The sequence below is a fragment of the Watersipora subatra genome, chromosome 10 (genome assembly GCF_963576615.1).
Source record: "Watersipora subatra chromosome 10, tzWatSuba1.1, whole genome shotgun sequence".
Lineage (NCBI taxonomy): Eukaryota > Metazoa > Bryozoa > Gymnolaemata > Cheilostomatida > Watersiporidae > Watersipora > Watersipora subatra.
In genome coordinates, this window is record NC_088717.1 from 55960218 (window position 1) to 55986321 (window position 26104).

Below are 26104 nucleotides of genomic sequence, written 5' to 3' on the forward strand. Positions count from 1 at the left end.
CTAAGAACTGAAAACTTTTAAAACTGTTTACTAGTTGAAGTTTCATGGTTGTTACCATTCATCAGGTAAAACTAAAATGATCTGAAGCTCATGTGACTGTATGCCAAAACACATCAAGTAGCCTAAAGATTAAAGCCAGCTATATATAATACTAGAAATTCCTCTGTCATACAGCCCACGACATGATAATGGAATAAGTGATAATGGAAAAAGGAAATGGCAGTGCTGGTTGTTAAAAAAGTAGTTGTCAGCAGGAATTGAGAGAGTATAGTGTTAATGAGAGTTGTTCGAGATGACATAAAATGAATTTGAGGGAGCACGACTTCAAAAAGGAGCAAATAACAATTTCAACAAATATAGATAAGTTAGATAAGTTCAGCAGTAAGATAAGTTCTGTTAAAGGTCGCGCAATCTAGTCTCCTCTTTTTACGTTGTAGGATTTGGTCATTGATAGCTAATCGAGTGATGCGCTCCCTAGTGAAGTTGTTAACAAGTAAGTCATTAATGTTTCGAACTCGAGACAGAGCAACAAACGATATTCCAGCGGCCATTTCTTGGTGTCCTATATCAAATATATATGAAATGCAAAATTAGAAGTAAAATGGCAAGCTACTGTGTACTATACACAGTTTGAAAGTTGGTTGTGTTGAATGTAGAATGGTTTTGATAGCGATCTTTAACAGAAAGCAAGTATGAGCGTTTACGCGTCTGGAGGTTTTCAGCAAACTGGAGCAAAATAAAAAAAAAATTCTCATCATAAAGGGGCATTGTAGTTCGGCCCTAGCTTGTACATAAGTTGTAAAGAATTTCGGCTAACATTTTGAATTATTTACTGAAACCTTCGGTAATTGGACAAAAAACAAGCTAATAAACTGTGTACCACAATTTCGTACCTGTAAATCGGTCTACGCCTCAAACGGTCTACGTTTATTACAGAAACCTTCGGATAAATTCGATTTTAAGTGAACAATGCCATAGACTAGTGAAATGAGCACGTTTTTCTCGTGAAATGCGCACTGCTAAATAGTTCTAGTATCTGTCGTACGGCTTTATTGGCATAGCATAGGCCGGTCTTAACTATTATTAAACCAAGCTTCTCAAGCGTTTTGTGGCGATTTTTGGCCGAATTAATCTGTCTATTTATGTATAATCCGATCAGATGGGTTAGTTTTAAGATATTGCGGTTACCTTTCAAAGACTTGGTAACATGTTTAAATAGGTTTATATGTGTTTTGTATCGTTATTATACTTTAACGACTCTACAAAAAAATGGTTAAATTTGTTGATGATATTTCGATACAAGAGTTTACGATGTTGTTGATGAATAATTTTCGTAAGTTGTGTGCACATGCATTTATCATAAAAACTCTCAAACTTCGCTCCGCTCGTTTGGTCGTGGGACAACAATTTAATTTGTTCATGTCACAGCATTGCAAATCAAGTGCTTATTAGAATGCCTGCACTTTGACACAAGCTCGTTTCGTGAGTTTAAACTTGCAAGCTCAGGTTTGTATAGAATGAAGTACTTCTCCCAAATGCACAACTTACAGCGTTTACTGGTCTTATTGTAACTACTCGCTTTCTTCAATATCCTCCACTTGATGTTGTAGTGGATGGACCGATCTTTAAGCTGCCATATATAACTACTTAGCTCTGTTGATGTTCGTTTTGATGGATTGTTGAAGCTGCTACGATGGTTGTAGTATCTTTTCTTGAATGGGCCCTCTGTCAGGCCAACATATGTTTGTTTGGCAGCATCAGGTTCGTTGGTCATAACTGTGGCCTGATAGATGATAGAACTGGACGTGCATGCATTTGGCAATGGACATGTATCCTTGTCTCGACAGTTGCATGTTGCTGTTGGCTTTTTGTTTGATAGCTGCGCTCTGTTGTTATTCGCAATAATCTGTCCAATACTCTTCATGCAGCTATAGCTAAGTTTTACATTGTTTCTATTAAATATCGAATAAAGCTTGTGATCTTGGGAAAATTCTTCACTCAGAGCTCTGAAGAAAAGCTTTCCTATATTGGTGGCAACGTTTTTAGAAGCATGGGGGAAATCAGGACATGCAGACTGCTTCGATGTGACTATGGGTTCCTATGATGGAGCAGAAATATGCGAACTGGTTGGCTGCTTTATGATACATCAGATAAACCAGATCACAAAAGAGACTTTTGGATTATACCGAGATGGCGGATTTGGCGTAGTGAGAGCAACACCTAAACAAACTGAGAAGCTCAAGAAAAATTTGTGCACATTATTCCGTCGATATGGGCTGAAAATAACTGTAGATGCAAATAAAAGCACCATTGACTTTTTGGATATATCCTTACATCTACAGAATGAATTATATAGACCCTTCAGCAAGCCCAATAATACGCCTAGATATGTGCACACAAGATCTAACCACCCACCGTCCATCATCAAGAACAGTCCAGCATCAGTCAACCTGCGCCTCCCCACAATATCATCCAATCAAAATATATTTAGACGAAATACGAAAGAACACCAAGAAGCCCTTAATAGAAGTGGTTACCATCATAAATTGACATGTAGTGAGATTGCAACATCACATAACACCCGAACCAAACGCATGAGAAATATACTTTGGTATAACCCCCTTTCTCTAAAAATGTTGCCACCAATAAAGGAGAGCTTTTCTTCAGAGCTCCGAGTGAAGAATTTCCCCAAGATCACAAACTTTATTCGATATTTAATAGAAACAATGTAAAACTTAGCTATAGCTGCATGAGGAGTGTTGGACAGATTATTGCGAATAACAACAAAGCGCAGCTATCAAACAAAAAGCCAACAGCAACATGCAACTGTCGAGACAAGGATACATGTTCATTGCCAAATGCATGCATGTCCAGTTCTGTCATCTATCAGGCTACAGTTATGACCAACGAACCTGATGCTGCCAAACAAACATATGTTGGCCTGACAGAGGGCACATTCAAGAAAAGATACTACAACCATCGTAGCAGCTTCAACAATCCATCAAAACGAACATCAACAGAGCTAAGTAGTTATATATGGCAGCTTAAAATCGGTCCATCCACTACAACATCAAGTGGAGGATATTGAAGAAAGCGAGTAGTTACAATAAGACCAGTAAACGCTGTAATTTGTGCATTTGGGAGAAGTACTTCATTCTATACAAACCTGCGCTTGCAAGTTTAATTAAACTCACGAAACGAGCTTGTGTCAAAGTGCAGGCATTCTAATAAGCACTTGATTTGCAATGCTGTGACATGAACAAATTAAATTGTTGTATTATATATAGCTGGCTTTAATCTTTAGGCTACTTGATGTGTTTTGGCATACAGTCACATGAGCTTCAGATCATTTTAGTTTTACCTGATGAATGGTAACAACCATGAAACTTTAAGTAGTAAACAGTTTTAAAAGTTTTCAGTTCTTAATATATTTTATATAAATGCTCATTATGCTCTATTTTAATATTGAGCACTCTCTTCTAGTGAACTGCAACCTTCTTCGTCATCAATATATATATATATATTGAGTATATTATATATATATGCTGAGTATAGTATATATATATGCTGAGTATAGTATATATATATATATATATATATATATATATATATCAAGGTTGAATCGTAATGCCTTGATAAATGCTGTAGGTATTCACCCATAGCACTAGCTATTGGTAAAATTGTTGACTAGTGAGACAATGCACTGGTCACCTGACTTGGAGAAATAATTCTCTGTTTAGATGTTAAGTTTTAGTTTCCTCTATTGCACCATATGCATTAAATCTCCATTATTCTACTTTCCAACAAAGACGAATGGGGCTCTTGTTTACACACTTGATTTCAGTATCTTCAAGTCTAGCAGAATCATTGACAGATTATCCTTTTTTCATACATTCTCATTGTTGATGAAAATAAGCCGAAAGTGAGTGTTATTAATAAGCCAGCGTTTGTCAACTGCAATCATTCATAAGGTTTATTAAGCATGAATTGCCCTGCTGATAAGTGTTGGTCAAATAAAGGGGAATATGCTGTCCTCTTTAAGCCTCTTTAGTAATCTACTCGAATGGCCCTATATCTAGTGTACATAGATCTCTTGCTGTAAATGAAAAGTGTTATTGTTTCACTCAAAGCAACTGAACCAGTATCTTCTTTATATTGGTAACTAGCTGTGCTACTCGTCGTTACCGGGTAATAAAAAAGCCTTTGCACAGAAAATTTATTTTTATTCAACATAAAACAACATTTGCCATTCTAACTTTTAAACTACATATCATGAGAAAAGCATTTTGTGTAGTTGAAATAAATTAAGAGAAAATAAAAACAACTTCAAAGGTTTTCAAACTTTGTCAAACAACTGTAACTTTCAAACTTCATATCATGAGGAAAATGTTTGTGCAGGTCAAATAAATTAAAAAAATAAAACAACTATAAAAAGGTTTAGATGTAATTGTGAAATAATTAGCAAGTAATAGCTAAAGTAAGTCTGTTTTGCTATGATTACAATAAAATATGATTTTCTAATGATACAATTATTATGAGCTGAGTAAAAAAATAACAATCCTGAATATGTTGAATTAATAATAACAATTTGTGTATGGAAGTGTGTGTATAAAACAGGTTACTGTTGCAGCAGAATACGACGATACTGGTACCTCTCGATACCGGTGCCTCTCGATACCGGTATCTCTTGATACCGGTACCTCTCGTTACCGGTACCTCTCGATACCGGTACAAATGTAAAAATGAGATATCGTACTGTCTTTGTCTGACCGAATGGAGAGAGAATGTCGAGGCTCTTCCCACGGAGATAATATAATTGCCCCCGTGAGAAAAATTGGCCTTGACCCCAAATATAGTAATTGAACCTTACGAAAAATATTTTTATAGGGGCATCATAATGCGTGGGCGCAATGCTAAAATAATTAGCGTGTCATACGGTATATGAGAACGTCAAGGATCAATATGCTGTTGTAGCTCAGTGGTAGAGCGCCCGGATAAGAACCTTGCGAGTGCATTCGTCGTGGGTTCAAATCCATCAAAAGTGGAATTTTAATTCCAAGATTTTAATAGCTATAGCTGAAGGGACTTGCATACCAACATTGAGAATTAAATACGGACTAGCTGTGTTGCCTGGGTATTAAAAATCAGCTTATAAACAATGAGAAGTAATGAGAGTTGCCTGCCACTTACTATTAGCCTGACACATTACCAATGGAAAATTTCAGTAAGCTTACTAATGAGACCTATTAGTCTCTGTGACATTGCGCAATCACCCTGGTACTACACAAAGAGGCTGGGTTTTTGCTCCCATGTAGTGACATATTGGCTAGTAAATCAATCTCTGTGGCCTAATTGGTATGGTGTCGGACCGGTGAATGGGAGGGTTTGAGATCAAATCTTCTTCGGTACGGATGCTTTATTCCAAGATTTTAATAGCTATAGCCGGAGGGACACACATACACATACACAAACTTTGAGAAATAAATATATAGATTAGTAAAGATGATGGTTCCATTTGTTACCTTTTAATGACTTCGCTGGTAGCTTGAACAAGAAAGAAGGTTGGCTTGTGTGCATAAATCAACCTTATGCTCTGTATCAGTAATAATAATTTTTTAGCTTTTTGATTAATTTATTGTGTTCATCAGATCCATATTATTACATGTATATGAAGATTTCTTTTCAGTGGCATATTAAGCCATGATGAACTGGATACTAGAGAATATCTGGATAATAGAGTCTTTAATATATGCATATGCTGTGAAATTACCAAGGTTTATTTGAATAATATAATTTTTATTTGAGTCATATTATCTGAGTGAATAACATATTTGTGTGTAGGGAGGGGGGCATAAAATGTTTTATTAAAGCTGCTGTCTGCAAGAAATACAAGTAGAATGGAAACTTTAGCTGCTATTTGACATCTTATTTAATAATTAAATTAAATTCGCGCTGTTTCTCAAAGACAGTGCTAGAAAATGTATACCGAATGAGTTTTCGATAGCATGGACCACCATAAAGTATGTAGATATTAAAGTTTTTACTTTTTGTGTAGTAAGCATCTGTATCTGAACGACACATTCTTAAGGAAGTGCAGTAAAAATCAAACAAAAAGTCAAAAACACTTGATATTGTTTAAGTAATTGTTATTCGAATACAATTATTTAAGACAAACCAACCTCAATCAGATAGCCCATAAGTAGGTATTTAATCAGATAGCCCGCAGGTAGGTATTTAATCAGATAGCCTGCAGGTAAGTATTCAATCAGATAGCCCACAGGTAGGCATTCAATAGGATAGCCCATATGTAGGTATTCAATCAGATAGCCCGCAAGTAGGTATTTAATCAGATAGCCCGCAGGTAGATTTTCAATCAGATAGCCCGCAAGTAGGTATTCAATCAGATAGCCCGCAGGTAGGTATTTAATCAGATAGTCCGCAGGTAGGTATTCAATCAGATGGCCCGCAAGTAGGTATTCAATCAGATAGCCCGCAGGTAGGTATGCAATCAGATAGCCCACCGGTAGGCATTCGATAAGATAGCCCATATGTAGGTATTCAATCAGATAGCCCGCAGGTAGGTATTTAATCAGAGAGCCCGCAGGTAGGTATTCAATCAGATAGCCCGCAAGTAGGTATTCAATCAGATAGCCCGCAGGTAGCTACTTAATCAGATAGCCCACAGGTAGGTGTTTAATCAGATAGCCTGCAGGTGAGTGTTTAATCCTTTGAAGCCTAACCTTGTATACACTTGTAAGCAAGTCCCTGATTCTAGACCCTTTAGCCTGCTTCACACTGTATCACCGTATGTCGGCATTGTTCTTTTGGCGTTCATCGTCGACTATGTACACCGGGGACTGATAACATCGATGAAGCATTGCGGATGTCGGGAAATTTTGCAGCTGTCAAACTTTCTCGATATTTCACCGAGCAGCGATGACAGGCTGTACAATGTGCACCATTTCGGCGATAGTAATTCGCTAGAATTCGACTCAAGCACACGGGAGCAAAAAGATTTTTTCATAAAAAATTAAAATGAAAAAGGAGAAAACTAGGTCACAGAGTATTCGCCAATGAAAACGCAGATTGGTTTGTGATATTGTGTACATTGTTATCACCGACGATAATAACACTTATTGACAACTTTTAATCGACTTTGAAATAATGACTTTTAATCGACTTTGAAAGTACTTAGCATAACACAATTTGTTGAATTGTGGTATGCTAAGTAATTGTGGTAATTGCTAAACTGTGGTAATTCAATTGTTAAATTGAATATCATTTTGAAGCTCCAAGCTCGTAGAACTCAATGGAAAGACAGACCTCAAATATAGCTAATAGTTTTTCTTCACACTTATTCAGAGATATGACATTTTAGAGCTACCTGGATAAACAATAGTTGATGTACATTGAGCCTGATAGAGTGTGTATATTTATTTTAATCAAAAAACAATAGCTTTAGTGTGAAGCACCTTTTGCTGAGGAAAAGAAGATTTCAAGTTCTATCTATTTTTGATCTTTATTACTAAAAATTTCAATCAGTGTCTCATAAGACACTAGTGTTTTGTCAACAGCCTTTTTTTTCTCGGTCGATTGGAAATGCCTTCGGTATTTCGAGAATAATTCAAAAAATAGTCCAATCAATTTGAAATTTCAAGTCTACTGAAAATGTATATTGCACAAAGAGAGCCAAATTTCATAATCCTACGTATACTGAAAGTACAACAAAAACACAAAGTGAAACGAAGAAACCGAGTTTACTCGGGCATAGGATAAAGCGGGAAAAGATTTTCACCAAATATTTTTTCCCCGGGCTTCAAAGTGTAAAGAGGATGAAGCTTTGAAACAAATTGCAGAAGGCAACAAACCTGGCAGAAGGCATGGCGCATATTCATGTCAAGTTTGGATACATATGTCAAGTATCGGCCACCAATTATGTAAAGGCAGTATTTAAGCAGACACGCGCACACACGCCATACATGCATACACACCACACACAGGTGCACACATCATACACATGTGCACACACACCGTACATGCATACACACCACACACATGCGCAAACACCACACACATGCACACTCACCACACACATGCACACTCACCACACACATGCACACTCACCACACACATGCACACTCACCACACACATGCACACTCACCACACACATGCACACTCACCACACACATGCACACTCACCACACACATGCACACTCACCACACACATGCGGACACACACAATGAAAAAGTGGGATTTATTATTGTTAATAGGAAATGTTAATGGAATAGATATAAAATAATGTCCTTAGCTGCCATATTATTTGTCCTTAGTCATATTGTTTGTTTTACTCAGAATACACCCTGTGGGTCTTTTGGAACCACACCCATCGATGCACGCCCAGCGAATTGTCTAGTAAAGCAAACAACTTCACGTTTGATATTATCCTGATAGTAACATCGTTGTGGGAATACAAGCCAGTATATGTATTGAATATATAAAGGCATGCAGTGTCAGGAAAACATGATTGAGATATTAGTGAGTTTATTCAGATACATATTAGTTTATTCAGATACTCTAATAGCTTTGTAAAAATAATTCTTGTTTGGATCACCTATTGAGTACAATATTCAATATTCAGATAATAATGGGTCTAGCCTACGAGCACAGAAGAAACTAGGTAGCATGTTAAAGAACTTGATTGTGGTGATATTTATTGCCATATTAGGTAAAACAGCTAGTTCATTCACTTTTGACTAAAGACTTTGAAAATAAACTTGAGAGCAGCTTTGGTAAAACATGTGCTTGGAAGGAGAGCGTGACAACAGAAGTAGAGCCGGTTTTTGTGATTTCACAACGTTGATATCTGATGCTAGCTGATACTTGGCTATTATTAGTTTTTCAGATGATTTCCTTGTCAATCAATTAGCAATTTTCTCTCATCATTCCCTCCTAAATTCTTGGTTGGAAGTCTAAATGGCTTGAAGCAGGACCGGTAATTCCGGCTCAGCTGAGAGATCAAAGATGCCAAGCCTTATTTAATTATTGTCTGGCAATAAATTTAAATGCTGTGTTACACTTCGTTATAACGCAGCATTTAAATTATTATATAGATACTTATTTATTTAGCAATGTCAGCTTTTTCTAAAAATTGATAAAACATCAACTTGTACTAATATTTTGGCACTTGACCAATTATATGCGAGTTTCAAATTTTCTAAGTTATGAAAAAAGTAGCTGCTTTATATTTAAAAGCCATTTTTATAAAGAAATTCTAGAACATTTCGTAACATATAATGAATATTAAAGTTTGATGGATTGATATTCATGATGTATTTTTTAACAAAAAGACTTGCCTAATAAAACGTCATTATAAGTAGTAGTTAATTTTATAACATTTCGTAATTAGGCAACAAGCTCCCAAGTTTGAGCAACTTCTTGTTAAACTTTGCTCTGGACAAAATATAGCTTGTAGTTCAAGAGTTAACCTATTGCAAAAAATACAATAAAGCTTTAATGTGTTTAGCTTTTAACAAGATTGCAAAAGTTTTTTTTCATGACTCAAGTTTGGTTTGCTGTAGTGTGACAGCTTTACATTTTGCCTTCCTAAAATTGTCATGAGTTAAAATCATAAACTTTCAGCAATGCTGTGGGTTCCTGTTAATAAAGCATACTTTTATCCAACACATAGGGTAAATGGAATTTGGCGTGTTGAAATTTGGCGATTTATGAGGCAAAGGCTCATAAATCTGTCACTGATCTTGTTAGGACAAATTTAGTGATATCATGTTGGTTTTCTCGATAATGGCAACTATAGTTTACAAGTTTGCAATTACTATTGTTATAGTTATGAATGTTATAATGATCATCATCTTTCTTTCGCGTAGTATACTAATTTTGAAGCAATAAACTGGGTTCTACCCAATACATGTAACAATAAACTGGGTTCTGCCCAATGCATGTAACAATAAACTGGGTTCTGCCCAATGCATGTAACAATAAACTGGGTTCTGCCCAATGCATGTAACAATAAAATGGATCAAAGTTTGATGAAGTTAAACTAGACTCGCTGGGCGCTGGAGTCTTTTTCTTAATGACCATGCCGGAATAGTTCTGATTATTTAACAACATAAGTAATCCAATTTTTGAATTGGCCGATAATCGATAATTGAAACTCGACATACATGTACTAACTTCTACCTTGATCTAACATCTGTGAGACTGGATGGAGAGATAGCATTGATAATAGCCAAAAATTTGTAAAACTGTAGAAATCGCTTTTTGTCAGGATATTTACTAAGTTTCCATACAGTGATAGTGTAGTGACACATATTCAGTTACACCGGTGTAGAAGCGTTACACTTGGCCGACAAGCAGATCATGTTTCTATAGGGCGCCATCGTAGGTCGGAAATTATGCGACGCCTTATGTCAAGGTCAAGCAAGATTTTTACGCATGCACAAGTTCGACGCTGTTGGTCACTGAGGCTCTTTTCATGGCACAAAGATGGCGCATTGCACGGGTGTTTCACTTCCAAACAGTGACACGGACTCACGACAGAGTGAGAGCTACATGGCTGTTTCCATGATGGCGTTGTAGCGCCATATAGGGGTGTGTCACTATGCTAGTGCTGTATGGAAACTTAATGAAAGCCGTCACAATATTTATAAAACCTGCTTTGGCGGTTATCCATTATTCGTCAACATTATTCATTTAAAGACTGGTGTCATATGGTTACGTCAAGTTTATTGAAATCCTATAAATACCTTTTTAGCTTGTTTGGTAACACCAACTATAGTTTTTCACTTTAGCCTAATGCCATTGGACAAGCTTTCAGCTAGTCTGGGCAAGAGTTTCTCCGGCTTACCTACCGCTTTAACAACAGCAACCAAACGAAGGACGCAGCAAACAGCTGTAGCTATGTACTATTGGTCTAGCTAGCTGATGATGCAGTCATATGAGTAACGTGTTTACATAATTTATTGTCAAACTAGATGTGTCAGTGTTACTTACGTGCCACGCTGGGTTGTATAAGATGTTCTTATTGAAGTTGGTCATGCTAGAGATGTAGCAGAGTGTGAGACTGAGTATCATGGTAGAGAGGATGTATGTTCCATAGCGGATTTGTACCCTCATAACCGGGTATCTGTAAAGTTTCGTTATCATCATTTGTAAGAGTTACCTTTTTCGGAGGCTATTCATCAATATACAGCTAACTATAGTAACTTCCTGTGAAGTTATATATGATAATAAGAGTTATATGCAACCATAGCTCTTCCATTTGTCCTCCCTTTTTTACTCTTCTCTTCTCCCTGAACTTTTCGCCCACCCTTCATTAATTCTCCTTCACGTTTTCCTCATAGTCGCGTGTACCCGTGTACCCGTATGCCACGCATATACATAGAGAGGAGTATAAAGCTATAAAAGCCTTTTAATGACCCAGAGTTTGTACAAGTGGCAATTTGTAAGCTACAGGTCTGTGAAAGTCTACATAACTACAACTTTAGTGTTCGCAACAGATAAAACGAAGTTACAGTATTTTGCTCGTGAACATATCTGGCTTGTTTACAAAACAATGCTGAAAAAACATAACATTCTACGTTAATTTAGTTACATGCTGACGGTGAAAACATAGTCATCAGCAACAAACATTTGAACAGCCGTTTACCAAAGTGCGCAGATGAGAAATTGTTGAGTTAAAATTATACCGCTACTCTGCCCTCTCCCGATTGGTCTTTCTTTTACCTCTTTTTTCTCTTTCTCACTTTCCTTAACATCGATTCCCGTAGCTCCCCTCCTCTTTTTCTCGCTCTTTATTTTCTTTCTACTTGCCCCTCTCCTCGCTTACCCACTCTCCCTTTATTATCTCTCCTCAGCCCCTTCCTCCACACCTCACTTTATTCCTTCCCAGTTTCACAGTCATTTGTTTGTATCAGCATTAGGTAAACTTATATATATGTTTATCCCAGCACTTATGCTAGTCAAATATTTAATAATACTTACTCGCTACTTACACTTATACACTGCTGACTCATTTGGAATCTGAGAATAACTTAGTACTATTACCTGGATTATGAAGTAGTCTCACTACTGTTGTTGGTGGATGGTGTGTGAACCAATATTAACTTACTAATGCATGAGTATAGAAAAGTGGTCTATGTGACCTACTGTCACAATATCCTGCATGGAAACTTTTTTCCCTCATTGAAACTCAATTAATCATATAGTTCGCGCATTTGTATGTAAGTAAAGATTGCTTGCATATAATTTAACGCAAACTTTTGTCAGAAAATATTATTTTAGGGTAAATACAGCCTAACCTCCGTTTCCAGTCACGCAACATTCCAATCTTTTGACAAATGAAAAGGTTCTAACGGGACCTGAGTAGTAGTATACGGTGTTACTGCAGTTTCGTAAATCAATACAAATGCATGCAGTTCTCCTTCATATTGTTAACAAATACCTGTACTTGTATTGTATTGTATTGTATAACAATACCTGAATAGTAGTATACGGTGTTACTCCAGTTTCGTAAATCAATACAAATGCATGCAGTTCTCCTTCACATTGTTTGGTTCTAATCATGCCTAAGTAGTAGTGGGCATACTGTACTACTTGTTTCATACGTGTACTTTGCTCCTTTAGTTTTAAATTCATCGATCCCTAGAAGGGTAGCATGAGCGGTAGTGGTGGTGAAAAAAGAAGGCAATGCTTTTTTAGCGTTAAAACAAGAAATTATAAAAAAACATTAACAAGCATCTTGGATTCAAGTCATTAAAAATCTATGAAGCTGTCTAGTATCATATATCCCCCCATATAAGCCTATCTTGCATATGAATAAATAAAGACCGAGATGAAAGTTGAGAGGTTGGTCGTAATAATGAATAATAAAATATAAGAACAAGAATAATGAAGAAATATCAAGAATTTCAGGCATGAACACAAAAGTATATAAATTAGCTATTTAATTTAAACTTGATGTGATCAAGTTAGGCTAACTTCATATCTCTATCACCATCTTGACCTCTGCATCATCCGTTTCCTGTATTGCTAAGGCCACACCTCAACTCACTCGTATTTGTCATAAAGGCTATTGGACAATAAAAACACCTTTTTATGGATCATTATTCATTTTATTTAGTTTATTGCAGTATAAGTTAGTTTTTCAATTTACTCCTCATATAGTTTTTATAATGTGTTGGTTTTAATGCTATATGTATTGTCTAAAATATATTTATCATTAATATTTTTTCGTCGGTTAATCAAATTAAACTAAACACAATGCATTCCTGTTAGAATACTTGCTCTAGTATAGAACAGTGTCGACAAACTATTCAAATATCAAAAAAAATTAACTTTGTATATCAAAGTTTCACTATATTATTAGTTTAAAAGATAATCATGATAGAAGAGTTTGCACATCAGGCATCCTTTTATGACGAAAAAACTCAAAAAATAATATTAGTCAAAAACCATTCCACTCGTTGATCTTTCAAACAAAACTGCTTTAAATTACTTACATTTTATTTGATTTTTAAAATTCTGCTTCAAATCAAAGGACCATTATTTCTTTTTACATGTTTGAAGCCATATTTCGTTTTATCAATTGATTAGTAAATTTAGGTCGAAGATGTCCTTGACCATGCCGGACTCACCTGCGCTTCATTGTCACATGTTAGCCAATGGCCAACTCAATTACTTCGTAACGCCTCACAGCAATCCATGGTTCAACTTATCTGCTCCAGCTTACCGCATGGCAGTCATGCCTAACTAGCTCACATTTTTCTTACCAATGGATGACAGCTCATTCTCTAACTCACCTGCTCTTTACTGCCAGATATCTGCCAGTAGCCAACACACCTGCTCCTCGCTACTGACTACATACACAAACCTTTAAACGTTTGCGTCGATGTGTCGGCTGTTCACTCAGCTGTTGACAGGAGTTCTTACAGACATTATATGTGTTCATGAGCAGCTGTTACCCACTCCTACTGTACTCTTTCACTGCCCTCAGAGCTGACTACTCCACTTGACAGCTAATATCATCAACAATTAATTGCCTCTGGTGATTGAGGAAGTCTGTACAGAATAGAGCGAGCACTAGATACGTTAATTATTAATATAAAGTTTCAACCGCTTTAACTCTTTAGCTACCAAATTAATTTCTTTACTTTGACATAATTACATACTCAGTAAAACCTAATATTTGACAAGGGAGCATATAAACTGTCATGACTTTTGAACCACACAGTCTACAAAAAATATTTTGATTTCACATTATTCGGCATAAACTTCTACATCAGCTGATGCTATAAAAAAGTTACAAATATGTTGCTCAGACACTTTTTCGTCTTTTTTCAATATTTTCAATATTGTTACAGCTTAATGCATTATTATTACTGTTAAACATTACATGATCACTCTCAGTAGTACTATTGTTCAATAGATAATCACTCCCAGTAGTACTATTGTTCAATAGATAATCACTCTCAGTAGTACTATTGTTCAATAGATAATCACTCTCAGTAGTACTATTGTTCAATAGATAATCACTCTCAGTAGTACTATTGTTCAATAGATAATCACTCTCAGTAGTACTATTGTTCAATAAATAATCACTCTCTGTAGTACTATTGTTCAATAGATAATCACTCTCAGTAGTACTATTGTTCAATAAAAATAACATCAACTTCATTCTATTGATCTAAAATTAGTGAAACCTCCTTAGCCGTAACGCGTCTGACACGACTGGTCAATTTAAAAAGAAGTTGCGATAAAAATAATGTTTTTGCGAAGCGAAACTATGCTCAAGATGGGTTGTAAACATATTTTCTACTACGTAAATGCCCGACATTGCACGGGCATTGAAAAACATTTATGCACAGAAAATTTATTTTCAATCGACATTTTACAGCATTTACCATTCTAACTTTAAAATGAAGTAGTTTGTTTATTTCTGTGTGTACTAAAAGTTTAGGCTATATATATATAAAAAATTGTTTTCTCTCCCCGGATACTCCGTATGGGTGGTAACTTCTGCTCTAACTCGGGTCTCCTACCAGAGACCTGGAAGTTTGAGCACTCGCCTCAAGATCTAAGCTGTTCCCAATAGCGCACTTTTCTGCAACTCACCTGAGTTGATTGTTGTTGGTATTTGGGCAAGCCACATTTTATGCGCTGGTGTTATTGCGCCCAGTGCCCCAATGACTACTGGGATTACAGTTGTTCTTACATTCCAGCATTTTTCAATCTCTTCTCCAAGAGGGAGATATTTCTCTACCTTTTCTTTTTCTTTGCTGGCTATATTGTAGTCATTGGGTACTGATATATCTATTATAGTAGCTCTTTTGTTCTCCTTGTCTACCACCACTATATCTGGTTGGTTTGCTAGGACATGCTTGTCAGTTTGGATGTAGAAGTCCCAGAGGATCTTAGCGCGGTCATTTTCATTGACCTTACCAGGAGCTTCCCACCAGTGTTGTGGTTTATTTAAGGCCAAACTCATCACATAGACTTCTATACACAACACCTGTGACATGATTATGCCGCTCAGTGTACGCGTTTCCAGCTAGCTGTTTGCATCCACTGATGATGTGTTGGATGGTCTCAGGTGCATCTTTGCACAGTCTGCATCTAGGATCGTCTCTAGTGTGATAGATTTTCGTTTGGAGTTGCCTTATTGGGAGCACTTGCACCTGGGCTGCCATGATTAGCGACTCTGTATTGGCCGTTAGGTTTCCTTTGTTCAGCCACATATATGTCTGGTGAAGATCGCCAACCTTAGATATTTGTTGGTGGTAAGCACCATGAAGAGGTTTCGTGTGCCAGTCAATTTCCTCATCATCAGGGCGTAGGTCCGTTGTAAGAGCAGCCGATTGAAATTCAGCTAGCAACTTATCTGAAATGGCCATGGAGGCTGCATATGCTTTGATGCTTTGCTCCTCCTCTTTCACTGTCTGCTGTACACTTTTGAGCCCCCTACCGCCATCTTTCCTATCAAGATACAATCTAGTAGTATCAGAATTTGGGTGAAGTGCTCCATGCATGGTCAGCAGTTTACAAGTTGCTATATCTGTTTCTTTGATGGCTTCCTCAGTCCACTTTATTATGCCTGCTGGATATCTTATTACTGGCAGTGCGTAGGTATTTATTGCCATGACTTGGTTCTTGGCATTGAGCTGGCTCCGTAAGACCTGGCGAAGGCGTTTCTTGTATTCGGTAATGGCTTTGTGACGTACCTCGGCTTCGTGGTTGATGTTGCTTTGCATAATCCCCAAGTATTTGTACCCTTCTTCTATGTCTTTGATGGTACCATTTGGCATTCTTAGGCCATCTGTGAGCATAGAATGGCCTTTCTTGAGAATTAGCCTTCCACATTTCTCAATACCGAAGGTCATTCCGATGTCCTTGCTGTATACCTGAGTGAGGTGTATTAGCGAATCAATGTCCCTTTCTTTGTTAGCATACAGCTTGATGTCATCCATGTAGAAAAGGTGGTTAATCTTGGTGCCACTCTTAAACTGGTACCCATATTGAGTCTCCTTCAGCATATTGCTTAGAGGGTTTAGGCATATGCAGAAGAGCAGCGGTGATAAGGAGTCACCTTGATAGATGCCTCGCTTAATTTTTACACTCGCCAGCTTTTTGCCATTAGCCTCCAGTTCCGTCTTCCATTTGGTCATTGACATCTTGATGAATGCCACAAGAGCAGGGTGAACATTGTACATACTGAGGCACTCAAGTATCCAACTATGGGGAATTGAGTCATAGTCCTTTTTGTAGTCAATCCAAGCCATGGCAAGATTGGTTTGCCTTCTCCTGCTGTCTTGACAGACCATCCGATCCACCAGTAACTGATGTTTGGCTCCTCGGGTGTTGCGCCCACTTCCTTTCTGAGCACTGGTCATATAGTGACTCATGTGCTCTTCCAGTTTGTCTGCAACTATTCCTGAGAGCAGTTTCCAAGTGGTGGGCAAGCACGTTATTGGTCGATAGTTTTTGGGAATCGGCCCTTGCTTTGGATCTTTTATCAGAAGTACAGTTCGTCCTTTGGTCAGCCATTCTGGATGGTCACCTTGTTCTATTAGGCATTCCATCTGCTTAGCCATTCTAGTGTGAAGTGATGTCAATTTCTTTAACCAGAAGGCTTGAATCATATCATGGCCAGGTGCTGCCCAGTTGTTCATACGCTGCACTCTGCACTTGATGTCCTCTTTGCTGATGGTGAGTCCTTGCTGAGCCACAGTGTGTTGATGGCTGTCTTTAAGCCTCTTCAGCCAATTTGCAGTGGTGTTATGAGTAGTCTCTTTCTCCCAGATGTCCTTCCAGAACTTTGAAGTGCTAGATCGGGGAGGCTCAGACATTGGCCTCTGCAGTTCACCTTTGAACTGGGAATACACTCTAGATGGATTATTGATGAACAGTTTGTTCATTCTCTTGTTATCCCGCCCTTTGGTGTACCGCTTCAGTCGTGCCGAGAGTGCTACTAGCTGCTGTTTGGCAGATTCTAGAGCTTCTTTTGTGGCTTCCTGTTTTGGACGCTCCAAACTGTGGTTAGATCTCTCACTGAGCCTACTAACTTTTTTGCGCAAGTCTTGATCTTATTTTGTAGCCTCAGCTGCCAGGAAGGAATGACTTGAAGCCTTGTTGGCAGTGGCTTAATATCCATCTCCAAGATGACGGTTGCTGTACTGTAGATTAAGGCATTAGTCTCACTGATTGATCTAGTTGAGATCGACTCCAGTGCCAAGTTAATGTCTTTTAACAGCTTCTTAGGTATGGCCTTGCTAACTCTTCGTAGTGGTACCCTGCTTCCATAATCATTAGCAGCTGACATCTTGTTGATGATATTTTCCGCTAGCTCTCTCACCCTTGGGTGAAGGTCCAAGTGCATGTCTTCTTCAACCCGTGAGTCAACACATGATCGTGTATCCATGACAGTGTGTGTTGATATGCACTTCTCGTTGGTTGAGGTTACTTGGGTGAACTTTTCCCTAATTTCATCTACCTCAAGTTCTGATATGAGGTGCCGCTTGATTATGTTACTCCTCTGAGCTACAAGTTGCTTAGCGGTTAGTGGCAATTCAGGGCGCATGTTTATCCACAGTTGACGCATCCTTCCCATGTACCCCCACTTTTGAGGTTCACTCATAAAGTAGCACTGCATGAGGTCCGTGTTATCAGTCCGAGTCCATTTCATCCGTTTTGAACCAGTCGCCCATTTTTCACTGCCTTGTCCTGGTTCAGCTACAGGTAGCGCGGACCTTGTTTGACCGGGCGACGTCCGAGCCGGCATGGCTTTGGTTATTGCACTCATCATAGAGGTTGTAGACGTTATACAAGCAAAGGTCTTGTCTAAGGACCACCAGAAAAGTGCAGTTGTTGGGGTTTGAACCGAGGACCTAATGATCATGGTCCCGATACCTTACCAACTGCGCTATCTGTCCTATATATATACTGTATATTTATAGCCTAAACTTTTAGGCTATATATATATATATTTATATATACTGTATATTTATAGCATTTGAGAAAGTCTGGGCAGGTATTTTTCTTCTAGTACACTCGCAGTCATTAAAGATTGGCAGGTGTAATAAGCATGTCCACAAGTATTCCGTAGTATGACAAGGTGCCCGCCGGATATACTCATTAGCATACCTGTCTGTAAAACTAAGGTTTCTGAGTGGAATTCTAGTGTGAAATGGTTTATTTCATTCCTTATAGTTCAAGTGTGCTTATTTTAATCGCTATAACAGGACATTCGACATACCAACAAACAAGCATTTGGATATATATGTATATATTAAATAGGCCAATGTTGCATTTGTCATTGTTAAGTCGAATTCAAAGAAATTTGTTACAATAATATACCCTGTAATTACAAACATATATATCAAATAGCCTTGTGCAATTTTTATAGGCTGTATATAACACTACAAACCATCAATTTTTTATCATATTGGTGACAATTGATGGTTTCTAGTGAAAATAAAAAAAATGATCATATTGATCTCACTTGATAAAATTTTTTTATCATATTCATCTCACGGTTGTTTGATTTTCATTTTAAATGAAAATTGTGTAGACATGTACGGATATAGTCTATGTAAACTACAATATTTTCGTTATTAATGTTGTACAGCGCACCATCAGGATACGATTACCCTGACATGCGATTTTTTACCTTACAAAGTGGAACATGATGACTTTTTCACCTCATGTTATGAATCTTTTTGTCACCATACGAATTCAAGAAAATTTTCGTCTGAGTTCAAGTTTGGCAGCCGGTGTGCTTATTACGTATGTAAAAATAACAAAGACGCTGAAATGCTGTTCGTCGGAAACTTTTTCACGATGTCTGAAAGAGACACGATGACCGATCTCTCTCAGCTCAGCAATTCTCGGGCGTAAAACGCTAATATTTTCCTTTTAAAACCAGTAGCAAAGTTGGAGTTGCAATCCTTTCAAACAGAAGAGCATTGGTCAGACAACTTCCTTTACCTGCTAACAAAAATTCACTTCATTACAAATACAGCATCGTTCAGGCTTTCTGGCCGAATTAAGTTAAAAAGGGTCTGATTGAAATTGGACAAAATTGTATTAAAAACGGAGCCAGAAACTAATAGGTGATAAATTTTAATGATAAAAAGTTGAAATTCAATAAAATGATTGAAAATACATGCTAAAACTTAGCTTTAGGTGTGTGTTTAGTAGGCTAAACTTATTTAAAGGGAATTCAAAGTTTATATTTATCTACGGTACGTACTGCGCATAGCCCATTGCGGTTACATTTTAACGCAGATCATTACCAATAAATACACGAAAGTTACCCTTTGTAACTATAGTTACAAAGGTTAATACACTTATTTCGTTACTAATTTTTAATATGTACAGTACTTGTATAAAATTTTGATGATTTTTACCAGGGTATGTTTGCATTATATAATGACTATAGTTTCTATACCACTCCATACAATGCCAACCCTGGAACGGTTTAAAATCGGATCCAGAGGGTGCACTGTATTCCCTCTCTGCTGCACTTATGGCACTCTTTTCCAAACCAGATTTATTTTGGAACTGAATATACTGTTACCATCTGTGCATGGGATTGTGCAGATATGCAGACGAGCAATTATTGCTGGATGCCCTTCCTAACAGCACCAATGGTCCTTCCGTGATTTGAACCACTGACCTTCTGATTATATGCCAGCGTACTAACCACTGACTCACGGCTACTCCCTGCCGTGGTTTTAGATATTTGTACTTATGTGATAGCTGCGGCAATTTGATAACAATGAACGGTAATACCATCAAACTGCTAGCAGCTGTCAGCTCGGCACAACTATCTTATCCTTCATCGCTTGTTGCCTCGTTATACATGATGCATTTTTGTTTTATAGCGCTCTCCTAGCTTCAGTGTTTGTCATTAATATGTCATTAGTTAGTACTCATTACTCATTACGTATGTCTGTTTAAACTGTCTTGATGTATGCATATACCCTACTAACTATTCTTCATTTATAGTGAACATTCGAGGCATTGGTTCTTTGGAGGAAGACTGGTCATCGATGGTTTTGAGATGGATAACTCCTTGTTCAAACTTGTTAAATCAACACAAGAGAACACAAATCCTAATAACAAGATAAAGTTCTCCGATAACAGCAGGTAAGCTGAGTTGAGATCAATTGTTTGCAACTTCATGCAGTAGACGCTCCAAAATGTAAACTTTCTTTTACATAAATTCAATTGAGCGTGAAGACTTTATGTTATAAGTTTTTGCATCGCAATACATAAAAATTCCATATAACATAAAGTCCGTGAAAGCTCTAGAAGTAGATTTGAATAATGAAAATCCCATAGCCTTGAAAGTAGCGGTTTTTTCCCTTGCCGCACTTACAAGAAAAAGCGACGTATGGGTGTATCTGGAGTATCTATTATATATATTTTTTTATTTTAGACATACATAATATTTTTTCTCTTTTTTGCTGCATAGACTTTGCTATGGAAGCAAAATGTGAAAAAACTGATTTAAATTCACAGTGAAGGAGTGCACTCCTTTTCACTTAACATAAAATTACTGGGATCATGAAACCTAAACCAAGTGAAAGTGATAAGGAAAAAAGAGAAAAGTTGTTGACACAAACCAATAATACCACAGTTGCTGTACATTCATTAAGAAGTTAACTTTAGTTTTTTCCTTTTTGAAGGGCCAAAGGGGTGAGTTTGGGAAGATCTTAGAATGGATGAGGCTATTTACATATAAATGTTCTCAGAGCTGATTATTTATGCTGTAGTGGCATTTACTGTACATAACAATGAGTATATATACTTTAAAACTCAGTGGTAAATTTAAACAACCTAAGCATGGTTTTTCAACCATTTTTATTTCAAGGTGTATTCAAAATTTAGCTCAGGTAAGTATTGTAAAATTGGAATGGACAATTAAGAAACTTTTGCTATCTTTAGTGCAATAGAAGGCTTTGAAGTTAAAACTTTTCGACCATCGAAGATAGGAAAGTCAAGCAAGTTTTTATTGGAATCGTCTATTCTTCACATAATACTCACTGCAGAAACCCACAACTTCCCTACTGGTGAGTGCAAGTCTAGCAGTGTGCTTAACTAGCTACTTACTCACGTTTCAATAAAAGGTCTTTTACACACAAGCGTGCATGAGATCAGAATAATTACAGGGACTGCTAATATTGCGTTTTGAAGTAAATCAGACATGCTACGACTGATATCATATCACAAACTTCGCTGTTCTTTGTTCACACAGAATAGTGGGGTTTGCGATACTTCCCATGAGTGACAGCTTTTTTTCGTTCTTTTTTTCTTTTCAAATTTTTATTTTTTTCCTTTTGTCATCTTGAGTGATTAGAGAGCCAAAGAATGATGTCAGATGAAACAAAACCAGATACTTGTACAAGTATATTCTCATAACTAAACTGCAAGTATAAGTTGAAATGTGACGCAGTATGTGATTTGTGACTGAGAGTTTGCTATCCAATCAAATCCATTGTGACTATTAAAGTTTCATTCTCAGTAAGAATGGGTATAACTTCTCACCTAGAGTGCTTGTCATTATGTAGTAAGGAGAAGTACTTTACTATCTTCTTACAATATATTTTTGGTTAAAGCACTATATTTAGGGATTTAGTTGTTTGTTTGTTATTTTGTAAGTTGTCTACTTCCTTTGCAAGCTCATTATATAAAGTTTACTAACAGTTTCAAAGCTGTCAAGGTTCCTGCCTACCAAAATCCACAATTTTCACAGTTATTTTAATGCAGCTAAAATGTGCAACTCTTGTGGGTTTAGAATATTGAGAGATGAAAAATTGTATTTTTCCATCAAATTTTTCTTTATACTGATGTTTTTATTTAATTTGACATATCACTAGCGGTATGTTAATAATGATGAGTAATAGCATTTATGTAATCCATTTGCAACATGAGCTAATCACATGGACCATTTTCATACATGGTTAAAGGTATGGCTACTTTGGTTGAAGCTAGTTTTAGTTTATGTCATGACTTGGAAATAATACTAGTATATTTATATTACAGATACTTCCGTCAGACTTCTCTTATACTATTGCTATTTCTATTTGAATGTTTGTCATGATTACTACATCACAGCTACTTCTCTTACCGATAGTTGTGATGAGCTCGCATTGAATCTAGAAGCTAGATATGTTTGACTTTATGCATAGATAGCTAAAATGTGATATTCTTCATAACATTACATAAAAACAGTGGCAAGCTCTGATTTTATGCCAGACATTCTACACTCAACATTAGCACTTGTTTACAGTTATTATTGTTAATAATCTGTAACATTAACACATGTTAATAGTGATTATTGTTAACTACCTGTAACATTAACACTTGGTAATAGTGATTATTGTTAACCATCTGTAACATCAACACCTGTTAATAGTTATCATTGTTTATAACCTTAACAACCTGTAACATTAGAACCCGTTTATATTGACCATTGTTATTATTAACCTGAAGCTGTAGCCCCCTTTCCTGGCGCCACAACTGGCACAGGTGGAAGAATCAGAGATGTGCAAGCCACGGGGAGAGGAGCCAATGTTGTTGCTGGAACAGCAGGCTATTGCTTTGGTTGCTTACACCTACCAGGTAACTATAATACACCTACCAGGTACCTATAATACACTACCAGGTACCTATAATACACCCACCAGGTACCTATAATACACCTACCAGGTAACTATAATATACTACTAGGTACCTAGAATACACTACCAGGTAACTATAATACTTCTACCAGGTACCTATATTACACCTACCCGGTACCTATAATACACCTACCAGGTAACTATAATACACCTACCAGGTACCTATAATACACTTACCAGGTGACTATAATACTCCTACCAGATGACTATAATACACCTACCAGGTACCTATTATACACCTACCAGGTACCTATAATACACCTACCAGGTGCTGCCTATAATACTTTCAAAATTTCCTTAAAAAAGTAGAAACGATCGTTGTAGCAGTCTGTCTTGTAATAACTTTCATAAAATGTTTAGACTTTGCCAATGTCACAATTCTTTCAAAGGTTAAGTTATCCAAAATATTCATAAATGCATTTATCAAGTACTTTGGTTTATATCTGGTTGGCTGTACAATGACAAAGTTAACACTGTACTGCATCTGCAGATACATGTTGGCTGTTGCTAACCAATAGTTACAACTAGAGACGACTGTTTAGCACTTGCATAATTCGAGTTCAGGCTGTTCACCTCTATACATTTTACCTGCTAATTCAGTCTGTTCACCTCTATACTTTTTACCTGCTAGTTCAGTGTGTTCACCTCTATACATTTACCTGCTAGTTCAGTCTGTTCACCTCTATACATTTACCTGCTAGTTCAGTCTGTTCACCTCTATACATTTATCTGCTAGTTCAGTCTGTTCACCTCTATACTTTTTACCTGCTAGTTCAGTCTGTTCACCTCTATACTTTTACCTGCTAGTTCAGTCTGTTCACCTCTTTACATTTACCTGCTAGTTCAGTCTGTTCACCTCTATACATTTACCTGCTAGTTCAGTCTGTTCACCTCTATACATTTACCTGCTAGTTCAGTCTGTTCACCTCTATACTTTTTACCTGCTAGTTCAGTCTGTTCACCTCTATACTTTTTACCTGCTAGTTCAGTCTGTTCACCTCTATACTTTTTACCTGCTAGTTCAGTCTGTTCACCTCTATACTTTGTACCTGCTAGTTCAATCTGTTCACCTCTATACTTTTTACCTGCTAGTTCAGTCTGTTCACCTCTATACATTTTACCTGCTAGTTCAGTCTGTTCACCTCTATACTTTTTACCTCCTAGTTCATTCTGTTCACCTCTATACTTTTTACCTGCTAGTTCAGTCTGATCACCTCTATACTTTTTAGCTGCTAGTTCAGTCTGTTCACCTCTATACATTTACCTGCTAGTTCAGTCTGTTTACCTCTATACATTTACCTGCTAGTTCAGTCTGATCACCTCTATACTTTTTACCTGCTAGTTCAGTCTGTTTACCTCTATACTTTTTACCTGCTAGTTCAGTCTGTTCACCTCTATACTTTTTACCTGCTAGTTGTTTTTATTTTAGGTCATAAACTACCATGGGAAAACTCGTCATTCGAGTATCCTCCGAACTTTGCCTCTCCCCTGCAGGTTATTATTGATGCGAGCAATGGAGCCTCTGATTATGGTAATAAATATGGTGAGTTTCACGTGCTTGTCTTTCATGTCACTTTCACGACGCACAGCTGCCGTTCATGCTTTGCAAGCACAATCAATGTTTTGTCCAAGTTTGAACACTTTCTCTAACAACGACTCTAAACTGTCTTTCATATTAACACTTATCGTTGCTCTACTTGTACGTGTGTGCACAACTCCAAAGATTGTGAGTTCACGTTTGAGCAGTTTATCAGCTACATTCTACTACCTGCTAGCGTAAAATTAAACTTTTCTTTCAATTGTTTCAAGTAAGTTTTAAGTAATTATTAAAAGTGTCTTTATCTACTCGCCAAATTGCTGCGATGTTTATAGATAATTTGCTTTGTACAACCCTGTGGTGTTTAACCAGTAGTAACACAAAGACATTTTTCTATTCCTACTTCGAGTTTCACTAGTTTTGCGTTTCTATACGTATTATTTGATGACTTTTTCAACTTACCTATAACAGGGGAACCTGTAATCTGTGGATTCGCACGATCTTTTGGGCTTTTCTTGAATGGATCGAGACGAGAGTGGGTAAAGCCAATCATGTTCAGTGCCGGAATTGGGTCGATTTACGATGAGCATTTACAGAAAAAACCTCCTCAAGCTGGTGAGTTTTATAATCTATCTTAGCAGTCAGTAGATGTGCTTATAATGCAAAAGACTATTAGCTAACCCGGACTAACTGTTTTCACTAGCCTTGATTCATGTTGGCAGCAGCTTTGGATGACCAGCGCTGACTCTCCAGCTGACCAGTGCTGACTCTCCAGCTGACTAGTGCTGACTCTCCAGCTGACTAGTGCTGACTCTCTAGCTGACCAGTGCTGACTCTCCAGCTGACCACTGCTGACTCTCCGACTGACTAGTTCTGACTCTTCAACTGACCAATGCTGACTCTCCAACTGACTAGTGCTGACTCTCCAGCTGATCAGTGCTGACTCTCCAGCTGACCAGTGCTGATTCTCCAGCTGACTAGTGCTGACTCTCCAGTTGACTAGTGCTGACTCTCTAGTTGACTAGCGTTGGCTCTCCAGCTAACTAGTGCTGATTCTCTAGCTGACCAGTGCTGACTCCAACTGACCAGTGCTAGCTTCTGCTGCCTGATGTTAGCTTCTGCTGTCTGGTTCTGGCTACTGCTGACTTGTATGGACTCTCACTGACTAGTGCTGAGTGGAGTACTGCTAGAGATACTCTGAGAATAGAGCTTGCTGCACCCTACTGTTATGAGTTATTGTAGTTACCTCTTTTTGACTCAGCCAGCAATGCTTTTATACAGCGTCTTGATTAAGGGATTTGATCTTTTGGTCAGCATATTTTGGAGCCTGGCTGGAGTCGAGTCAGTTAACAAAATAGTCCAGTGAC

At 37.4% G+C, this 26104-nt stretch overlaps 1 protein-coding gene across 1 annotated transcript in view; it reads left to right on the plus strand.

Annotated features, from left to right (window-relative positions):
- LOC137405635 (phosphoribosylformylglycinamidine synthase-like) overlaps positions 1-26104 on the plus strand; it is a 114523-nt gene that overhangs the window by 38257 nt on the left and 50162 nt on the right. Inside the window, exons 7-11 of the mRNA XM_068091959.1 lie at positions 20523-20663; positions 21465-21589; positions 23013-23141; positions 24630-24743; positions 25209-25352. Coding sequence (XP_067948060.1) covers positions 20523-20663; positions 21465-21589; positions 23013-23141; positions 24630-24743; positions 25209-25352 — 653 coding nt within the window. The remainder of the gene's footprint in view (positions 1-20522; positions 20664-21464; positions 21590-23012; positions 23142-24629; positions 24744-25208; positions 25353-26104) is intronic.